The 11284-nt window shown below is 39.6% G+C and overlaps 1 protein-coding gene across 7 annotated transcripts in view; it reads right to left on the reverse strand.

Annotated features, from left to right (window-relative positions):
- bcas3 (BCAS3 microtubule associated cell migration factor) overlaps positions 1–11284 on the reverse strand; it is a 939536-nt gene that overhangs the window by 789721 nt on the left and 138531 nt on the right. For all 7 annotated transcript variants that reach the window (XM_050055595.1, XM_050055587.1, XM_050055619.1 and 4 more), the window contains exons 8-9: positions 4625–4732; positions 4443–4519 (exon numbers count right to left, since the gene is read on the reverse strand). In XM_050055595.1, the coding sequence (XP_049911552.1) occupies positions 4443–4519; positions 4625–4732 (185 nt within the window). The remainder of the gene's footprint in view (positions 1–4442; positions 4520–4624; positions 4733–11284) is intronic.

Below are 11284 nucleotides of genomic sequence, written 5' to 3' on the forward strand. Positions count from 1 at the left end.
AACATTTAAGTGTGGAAAACATGCAAAAAAGTAAGAAATCAGGAAGGGGGCAAACACTTTTTCACACCACTGTATACTTTCAACGTATTGTACCACAATAGCCATAGTTATTATTGTAATATTATTACTTTCATTAATGTTGTTGTAAGCTACTGTCATTACTGTCTGTCCTGCATCTCTGTATGTCTCTGTCTCTCTTTCTGTCTTATTCTGTCATACGGATTACTGTTAATTTATTATGTTGATCTGTTCTATACGACACCTATTGCACGTCTGTCCGTCCTGGAAAAGGGATCCCTCCTCAGTTGCTCTTCCTGAGGTTTCTACCATTTTTTCCCCCAGTTAAAGTTTTTTTTGGGGGAGTTTTTCCTTATCCGCTGCGAGAATCCAAAGGACAGAGGGATGTCGTATGCTATAAAGCCCTGTGAGGCAAATTGTGATTTGTGATTTTGGGCTTTATAAATAAAATTGATTGATTGAATTGATGTCACTGCAGACAGGCCAGACAGAGCAAGACAACCTGACAGAGTCAAAACTGTGCATGTTGTACAAACTGATCTACTATATGCCCCAAAACAGCCTTGCAAGCAGCTCAGTTTATTGAGCATCCTGCGAAAATTGTTGCATCATCTGTACATTACAAAACATGCTTTTAGCTCAAGACATTGTTAGTCCACTTTTACGATTGAGATTCAAAAAAATCAGAAATTGATTTAGCTGAAAAAATTAGACATCTCAGATCATCCAGCTCCACATGTAAGGCCACTGTATTGTTGAAGGAAAGGGTAGGATTATCTTGATCAACCAAAAAACACTAGGGCCTGACTTGGAAATTGCTCAACTTTGACTGATGGCCAACTGTCAGCTTGGTGTGTCAGGGCCTTTAGTGCATATGTGTATCCCACTGACTAGCTCGTCCCTGCCCCTCTGCACTGTGGATGTTCTGATACTGTGGGGTCGATTCCCCTTTTGTAGACAATGTCAGCTCTGTTAGCACTGTTGATGTTATTGCAGTAGATGTCAGTGGTGAGTCCAGCCCAACCCAGCAGACCTTGCAATTTGTTGTCATTCTCCAAACAGCGGAGCCACACCAGCGTTCACACCCCAGCAGTGGGGCAAAGGGCTGGTCACACTAGAATCAGCCTCTGCCAATATTAGCTCAGTATCCCATTCAGTTCAACTGAAGCCAGTGCAGTGAATTCAAGAAGGGGTGTTGTGCACAGTCAAACAATACAAACAGTTCTGGACTGTGTGAGTATTGTGCCATCATTTGCTGTAGCATACTGCATAATTATACTATAAACAGCAGCCTTGCTCTCATACACCTTTTACAATCTATGATCACACGTCTCTGTATTTATTAATTGGTCAAAAAGTATAGCTCAAAAATCCTGTAACTTAGACAGTCACATTTTGTGAGACAGGAAATTTGCGAGTATAATATTGGTATGAACAGTTTGTTTGTTTGTTTGAACCTGAAAGGCAGAACAGTCACAGTACAATTCAACCAACACTTAGTCTGCTTCAGAAAAATAAGCACAGGAAGAAATTATTGATTTACATGGGACTAATATACAACCAAATGCATGCACAAAGACACGCCTATACTCTACATAAACACAGTAGGTAACACAACGTGCTCATTGTGAGTTAATCCACTCAGAAAAGCTAGACAAGGCTTTGGCATCAAGTTGAACCAACGTGAAAGAAAGTACCAGCTCACAGCACACAACACTTGAATGCAAAGCAAGACCATAAACACAAGACAAACAGTAAGTGCTCACAAAGACGTGACATGTCCACCATCACCTCCCTGGAGAAGAACCAGACATACAACAGTAGAAAGGCCCGTCCAAAATGGAGCTACACATCACAGGAGCCTTTGTTTACTGCTTTTACAGCCTAAACAGACCAAACTGCATTTTGAAGAGAAGGCCCCTGCATTCAGAAATGATTAATAACTATTGAGCATGTTTGGTTTCCTGATGCTCAGACACTGATAGGGAAGGCAGGCAGACAAAGAGGAGACACATTAAAGCTAGCCAGTAAGGTCAGTTTACTCCAGTCAACGACTTAAGTGGACAGCAATGGCCTTGTAATACAGTCTGGCCTTTCTTTCATAGCCTCCTTGAGCAGATACAGCAGGTACAGCCAGGAGGATGCAAGAGCTGTGTTATAAGCAGTTTCCCTGTGTTGAGCTTCAAATGGAGGGCCTCATATCATGTTTCCATTAAAACAGTTTAGTCACAATGCAAAGATTCAGAGAATACGGCACAGCAGGCCTTGAAGGGTGGTGGCATGATTGCCAATGACCGGCTTTGTGTTTCTTTGACTTAATGATCCCAGCATGACAGAGTCGCTGATCATGTTGGGCATTGTTAGTGTTGATGGGTTGGGAAAAAACACATCTTACATATTTGTGCTGCTGCATACAGTACAGACCTCTGGGGTTTGGCCCAGCATTTGATTAACATTCCTTTCCATTGGCAATAAAATATTATGTACATATGAAGACAACCTACATTAAATTTAACTGCTTTGTGATCTGAATAACAATTCTACACCTTAAAGAGGAACATTTTTTTTCAACCTGGGCCCTATTTTCCGATCTACTTTTGTCTAAATGAGTGATAGGATGTTCAATATGTGACATTTCTCCAGTACGAAGCTCGGGCGGACCTGCCTGCAGCCCGTGAGTGCGCGCTATATTAAATAATAGGGCACTCAGACAGCGTCAAACAACGTCAAAATATGTCCACTAAAAGTGCATTTTTTTAACACGGATAAGCTCAGATTGTTAGTATATTTTTCCGTCAACATAACGGAAAGGAGAAATGAACGTCTGTCTTTACCTTTAGCTGGAATCGGACATATTTGTTGTGGCAAGTCAAAACACTTCCTCTGCCTGCTCCCTCTCTCTCTCCTCGTCCCTTCAAATAAATACGGGCGGTCAGCAAATTCAAATGGCTCATCCAGATCCAGTTGGTCAAAATCGGGTAAAAATTCAGCCATGACTACTCCAAACAGTCGCATTTGTAAGCTTGCTTCAGCGGTAACTTCCTGCAACAACTCATGTCTCGTGAGACCAGCTGCCGTAAAACACCACAGACTGTATAGTAAAACACCAAAGAAGAAGAAGAAGAAGAAGAAGAAGAATCTCGCGAGATGTGAGATTTCAGAGCCAGACTTTCACTCTCTAAAGCCTGATTTATGGTCCTGCATTGAATCAACGACATACCTACGTCGTAGGGTACGTGGCTACGCAGGCTGACGTGCAGACCCAGCGCAGACCGAGAGGGCTGTGATTGGTTTGCTTGGTAGCAACGCATTTCCGGCTCCGTATTTCCAGATTGCGCCATCCCCGCCATCTTTAAACATCTTCTGTTGCGATGTAGATGTTGCAGTATTAACATACTTTCTTTGACATCCAACAACTCCAACTCCAGCAAGATTCTCTCTCTCTCGGTCGCCATTGTTCACTGTGACCGGAAAAGCCGGAAGCTAAACAAAGAATCAACTAGAGACAACGATAACCATTCAGGAAAGGAACGCAGTCCCCTACCGCTTTGGCGGTGAATTGCACCGCAACGAAATGGAGTGACGGAGAAGTTCGAAGGGTTCACAACAGCGTCACGGCAACGACGTAGGTACGTCGTAGGTACGCCGCAGGACCATAAATCAGGCTTAAGTGTTTTGACTTGCCACAACAAACATGTCCGAATTTTTACCCGATTTTGAGCAACCAGATCTGGATGAGCCATTTGGATTTGATGACCGCCCGTATTTATTTGAACACAGAGTACATGGACGTACACGGACGCAGAACTCATTGAAACTGAAGAGCGGATGAGGAGAGAGAGGGAGCAGCAACAGGTAGAGGAACATGTCCAAATCCAGCTAAAGGTAAAGACAGACGTTCATTTCTCCTTTCTGTTATGTTGTCGGATAATTATACCAACAATCCAAGCCTATCTGTGTGAAAAAAAATGCACTTTTAGCAGACGTATTTTGACGTTGTTTGACACTGTCCCGGTGCCTTATTATTTAATATAGCGTGCACTCACGGGCTGCAGGCAGGTCAGCCCTAGCTTCGTACTGGAGAAATGTCAAATATTGAACATCCTATCACTCATTTAGACAAAAGTAAATTGGAAAATAGGGCCCAGGTTGAAAAAAAACGTTAGTTCCCCTTTAAAAAAACGTTCTTCATTTTCCTGCCAGGAACTAAATGGTATACCCCTAAATACCCCTAAAAGATCAAAATGCCAATGAAAACAGGTTCATGAACACGAAAAAGCTCCTTAAAACAGGTATTATACTGGAACATTAATTATCATGTGACTTTGTAATTTGACTGCTCCTAAACTGTGGTTTATAGAGAACATTTCTGTATAGTATGACAGAAAAACAACTCTGTAAGTCTTTAAAAAAAGGTTTCTTACTTGTAACAAAGAACTTCTTAGTGAAGGTGCAGCTGTCAAATGCTGCAATCTTCTCTTGTAGGCTCACAACAAGAATGCTGGAGGTGGGAGAACACAGTCCATTAACAGAAAGTAAACATCTGGTGTGGCATAAAATATGAGGGTCCTGAGTTTTTTGTGGGGTTTTTTAAGATCAGACATACTGTTTGTTGCAGTGAAGATCATAGATGGCCGTCTTAAACTGAATTGATTTGACCATTTCCCCTGTCCTCAGAGAATACAGGTCAGCGCAACAGTAGGGAGGGCTTGTCCTGAAAACAGAAAAACACATGCATAGTCAGGAGCTGAATTATTTATGCGGTCCTCAAATAACTATTGATAAAACTTCAGGAGTTCAGATCAGGATACAGACACTTATGATGAATGATAACTTATAATTTAAACAGTTTCTGACACAACTACTGTCATTCTCTTTTCAAATTACAACTCCACATGAAAGTTACATAGTTTTTTACGTTTCTATAAATAGAATTTCTACTATCCCATCACCACAAGCTTGATGTCTATTTTTATCTGCACCAGGCAAAAAGCCTGGATTGGATCATGCGCTTGGTCATGTGTGCATATGTGTGTGTTTGAGTGTGTGTATCCGTCTGTCCACAGCTAATCTCGCAAACTACTGGACCAATAAACCTCATACTTTGTGTAGCATTTATGACTGTATGCTCAAGGACCTCTCTTGGTTGTGGTGATTCACAGTTGTTGAAAAGCCTGTTTTACTGACTGTTTGATTTAGTCATTTGTTGTCATTGCCAACATGGCAGCAAATGCAGCCCTGGCATGTATTTCTTTTTCCAATAATTTGCAACTGTTCACTACAGTGTCATACCAGAGATATTGGATAAAGGAGATACCCCATCGTAGGCTTATCCAATGTTAAGAAAACGGTTACTCTTCCTGTCTCCTATGTGGGCGTGGTTAGCTCTCCCTCCAATCAGAGCCTGTTCTCCCTCAACCCCCCCCTCCCCACCACGGTATTGAACAGAGGCTCTGTGTATGTCTGTGTATGCAGATTGAGAAGCAGGTGGAATGAAAATACATTCTTCCTATTATTGTAGCCTATTGCTGCACAAAGCTTGGGCATTTTTTATTTATTACTAGCGGTAAATAACTGTTTGTAAGCTAACTGTGATTTTACCGCCTGTTTATCAAGATCACAAGATCTCGCGAGAACTTGTTTTCTGAGACGAACAGGGCTCAAACAAAGTTAATTTTCTCTTGATCTGTGCAGATGAAAAATGCAGCTTTAATGTCAGAATGTTGGTAAGATGTGTGGCTTGTGGAAAACGAACCCAATATTTACTTTAGTGACTATAGGGCGAAAGAATTGACCATAAATTGTGATCACGTTCATTTTCCTTATTGACGACAATATATTCAGAGCTGCCGCAAGTTTCCTACGGGGGCGTGGCGCTGACGTCACTGAATCAGGAAGTGAGCTGAGTGGGGTATCTCGCTTTATCCAATATCTCTGGTCATACTAAGCAAGTGACTATGACATAACAAATTTATGCACATCTTTCAAATTTTATGAGACTATTTTCATAGTCTTTCATAAAAATGTAGAAAGAAAACATCAAACTGTCTGCCAATAAATTGCACATGAAGCCACATTTTATTTGAAATATCTCTATACACTACAAAAAATAATTCAGCTGCTTAGTAAATATCACAATAATTAAAAGCTATAATATCTTAATAAAATCTCTAAATATCACTTAAGTGGTTGTTTGAGTTGGACATACCAAAATAAATGCCTAAAAATCCAACAGTTACTTTTGTCTTAAATGTAAATGTATTGTCTAAGTTTATTTCACAGAAAGTAGTTGTAGTAGTTAGTATTTGACTAACAAACATCAGATATCCTTAATATTTTTTATATACTTTAATCAAAATATTTGCCGATGGAGTAACTGTACTGATCGGTTTCAAGAACTACAATTATTACTCATTCCAAATCAGTATTCTTCATCTCTAACAACAATTTAAGAAATTGAGTAAGTTACGCGCCTAACGTTATGACGTGGACGCCATTAACAGTCGCGCAAAGCGAACGTGCTCATGGGAAAGCTGCTTCTCCATCTGCTCAACGTCTGGTAACAAGCAAGAAGACCGCGGCGGCCATTGACGGAACGAGTCTTTTTTTTTTCATCCTGGTAAGTAGCCAGCTTTCAAAAATTAACCAGCAGTCAAACATTGAATCTGTCTGCATTTATACTTAACTTTATAAGGTGTAACATTTTGAATACTGTCGCAGCCGTGCTGTCGTAACATTGCGGGGTTTACCATTCAAACACGTAACAGACAGTGGCGACAGAGAAGCTAGCTAGAGACTGCTACACCTGATAGAGAAGTCTGTCTCAGCTTATACATGTTCTTCTTTTCATTCGACTAACATGTTGTGTTAAACGGTTGCAGTAAGTGTGTTTTTCTCTGTCTCGTTTTGCTGTCGTTAATGGCCGCGCTTCTCTGTCTCCTCCTCGGTGTGTTTGACTACCGCAGAGCAGTCAGGCTGAAGCCACGTTTCCCCTTGGCTTTGACCGCATTTCTTATTGTTTCAGCCACAGCTCGCATGTTGGGTCACTTAGCGAACTGTCAGTGTTTGTGTTCGTAACGTTAGCCTAACTGCCTATCTTAGTTTGTACTGATTCATATAGTTTGGTAAATTAATGCAAATTTAGCTACTGTTGAACAACCTCCCTCTGTACGTGCAGCACCTGCAGCAGAGGGAGGGCAGGAGGATGACTGTTTTCTGCACTCTTTCTAAACCTCACGCAGTATTTTGATATCAGAAATATTATCGATTTTACTGACTCACATATTGAGTTTTTATTGTGATTTTGTTGTTAAAAACTTTGCTGTTGCTGCGCAAGAAATGATATTTGGTTACCGGTATATTTAAAATATAAATCTGCTCCAGTCCTGCTCTAAATTTAAATAATAAAAACTTAAAGAAAAAAAAATCAAATTAAGAAATAAGAGTTATGCTGAAGAACAAGGGCAATAAGAGTTTGGATGAGAATAAAATCTTAATAATACCCACCTTTTAGTTTGGAGGGATGAGAAAATCATGGTTCTTATCCCTTCACTATATGCCTTGTTTATCCAGTGTTATATTTTGGGGTTTCAGAATTTCAAATTCACAGAACTTTTCAATTATTAGTCTGCTTGTTCTATTAAGGCATTTTCTATTTCATAATTTGGATAAGTTGGACAGTCCTTATGTTTTCTTATATTTTGGTGGGAACACTTGATAATGGCTAGAGCAAGTAAAGTTTTTTTTTTTTTCTCAAACATGTTAAATATTTTCAATATCTGTTTCACAGCACCACGACCGCTAATGGAGAGGAGGTGAACAAAGATAATGAAACAGAGAAGGTAAATGTCATACTTTAATTGTTCCAGGAGGATAAAATGTGTAAACACTAAAAAAAGGATTCTAAGATATTTATTTGGTTTAATACAATTTCAGGAAAGCAGTGAATGACATGAGTAGCACCTGGATTTTGGCCATGTTTGATTGCATTGGACAGGGAGCAGTTACTAGTTACAAAAGTCTTGGACATAATACAAACTTTTACTAATTTTATATGTCTGATATATCTGAGCTGTCCCTTTCTACTAGTCTGGTAGTTCCCTATGGTAACACTATTTATCATCCTTTTTTGGGTGCACATTTGTGGATTCATCAAAAGGAGCACTTCTAAAGCATTATCGAGTGGAACATGGAACCTTTAGTCATGGATATTCAGTACCCTGTCTTCATTTAAACTGTCCCTGCTCCTTTAAGACCTGGGTTAGCTTGCGCATACACTTGTTTAGATCCCACAGTTTGCAAGAAACTGAAAAGTGTGAAGTGGTGCAATCTTTCAGATGTAAAATTTGTGACTCATTTTATCCTAATACCAAAGACTATTTTCAACATATTAATTCCCACTTGAAAAGACTTGAAACAATAGAACGTGCTTTTGATGGATGTGATTTCAAGACAAACATATATGGGACTTATGCGACACACAGAAGTAAGAAACACAAGTCCTATTCATGGAAAGATTTTAAGGCTGATGTGATTGAAAAACATCCCGTCCGTAATGAGAATGATATCGACTTTTCAGTATTGGAATTATATGGACATGTGGACATAGATACCACCTTAGAGTTGGAACTGGCAGAGGAGGTGATGAAGATTTACGTGAGCCGCAACCGAGATGGGTCAGCCGAGGAACCTACTGATGTAGGGATTGTGACTGAGGGCATCACTGTCCTCAGCAGCCTTGGAGATCTTAGCAGAGCCTGCTGCTATCTGTTGGGACTAACCTATGTCTTGGATCTGAGATACCCCAAGAATCTCAAATTCAGTTTTGAGGTATTCCAAAAAGTACTGCTGAAGCTTGATCCTGGAAACCTTTCAAACAAGGTTCAGAGACTGAAAAATTATCTGCGTATGTAGTTTCAGCAAGATGCTCTCCTTACTTGGGAATTGCCTTTTGGACTGTTGTTGTTTGCTGTTTACTTACTCTACATGAATGTAAAGTCTTCCTGTTCTGGGTTTGTTTCCGATACATGCATGGTGACTTAAAGGGTAATTAAGTAGTTATTTACAGTGGGGTTGTGTGATGTACTTGTGCATAGGACGTGTATTCCATACAGTAGGCCGCTGTCGGCATGTTCCCATTTTGGAGAAGCAAAGGGGAGGTGGACCAGAAATGCTAGGCTATATACAGCTGTATATTAGGTCGGTAGCTAAAATGCATTTTAGCCACATAAACAAAGGCCTTCTTACAAGAATCAGTTTTTGTTGAAGTGTACGCTATAATAAGAATATGTTTAGCTCGTTACCTTGACACCAGACAGCATTTTTTTAAAGCACCAGTTGAATTGATTAGTCCCAGCTACCAGACTACGTTGAAAAAAGGAGCAATTTTAGCTTACTACCACGTGAGTCATTGTTTTATTGCTGTTAAACACCGAAGTCACAAAATAAATGGACTCTGGTGGCAGGGACGAAGTGATTCATGTTTTTAAATTCAGGTTCCTGTCTGGCAGCAAGGTAACACAGCAAACATATTCTTAGTATATCATACACTTAAATTCTTTAAAGTGGGCCTTTTTTATTTGTCTAAAGTCTGTTTTAGGGGCTGGCCCTACTACAAAGGAGTATATTGTCTGGCATCTCTGGTCTGGTCCTATTCCCATCTGCTTCCTTAAACTGGGGATGTGCAGACTGCTGTCCACTGTATATAATATACTTACTATTCATAAGCACCTGATATAGCCACACTTAAAGGAGCTATATGTAAGAAATCTAAAGCAAATAGTCGTAAAATAATCCTAATGTGTCACAGAGACTAAGGAATAATGTTCATATAACATACTGATCTCACCGACAACAATAGTACAGCCAGAATATTCGCATTTAAAAAGATATTTTACGGTCCGCAAATCATGTTTATGTTTTGAATCTGTGTTTTGGCCTGCTGCGCCACCCACCGCCGTCTACCAGTCACACAGTCAGTAGAGTCTCAGCATCACTTACAGTTACGAGCTACAGCAGCACGGCAAGCAGCATTAGCAGTGTCCCGGTACATAGCATTAGCAGTCTCCTCAGCTGTATCCCGGCAGCAGCGTTAGCAGCAGCGTTAGCAGCAGAGAAGCCGGACTTGCTCGAACGGTCCGCTGGAAAACCGAAGATCAAGGACGCGGCGACGTGGCCCTGCCACGGCAGCCGGCCGTGGGCAAACAAATCAGTCTCCAGCGTGCCGCTGTCCAGCAACCTCGAATCTGTAGGGGAGGGGGGGCGGACACGACTCGCGGCAGTATTTTGAATTTGAGTGCAGTAACCGTTCTGGCCATATTCTTACATACAGCACCTTTAAATTAACCCATATTATGCATTCTTTTGTTGTTGATTTTGGAGACCAGACTTGGTTGGTCAGTAATATTAATTTTGTTGTAAAATGTTATGTCTTCATAAGGCAACATAGATGGCTTGTTGTTTTGTCTTATTTCATGGGGATCACAACCATGATGATGACCCAGTTGCAGAAATAATTAACATGTAATACAAATGGCCAAACATCTTGTTGATGGCCTTGTTTGCTATGTAGTTAATAGAGACATCAGTGTTAAACAGAAACTGTTTTAGAAATGGTTAAAAACTCACTGTAGAATATTTAAATTGATAGATGGGCATTATTGTGCATTTCATACTAGTTTAAGGGACCTCTTAAAATGTCCACTGTTTTTATAGCATTGACATTGTGACATATCATTTGCAAAGTAGACCAAGTGGAATTTAGACTTAATGTCATGTTTTATACTGGTCAAAGTTGACAATAAATGTTAAATTTCAGTTTTACTGTTCTCTTGTGCTTTGTTTTTTTCTTTGTTTATCATTTGGTTTTTATATACAGTATATGTTGACCACAAGTAAAGTATTCTAGAATAAAGAGTAAATAAAATTTAAAAAATAAATAAATGTAACTGATATATTAAGTAAATGTAATTGATATATGACTTAAATCCAGTAAAAACATTCAGTAAATATAGCACAGTTGTTTTGTTAAATTGAGTGTTATTTTCTGTTACATCTGCCTAGCATTTCAGTTATATCTAGTCATCATGTTTAGTGGTTTTGACTTAGAGTTACTATTACATGGACTTAAGATTTTAATTATATCTACTCAATTTTATAAGTCATGGTACTAAATGTAGTTATACTGATCAACTTAAATTTTTCACTTGGATTTACTCAAGTCATAAAGTATATGTAAATGATTTCACAGCTTTTAAATTTACTCAAT

Source organism: Epinephelus moara, chromosome 2 (assembly GCF_006386435.1).
Source record: "Epinephelus moara isolate mb chromosome 2, YSFRI_EMoa_1.0, whole genome shotgun sequence".
Classification (NCBI taxonomy): domain Eukaryota; kingdom Metazoa; phylum Chordata; class Actinopteri; order Perciformes; family Serranidae; genus Epinephelus; species Epinephelus moara.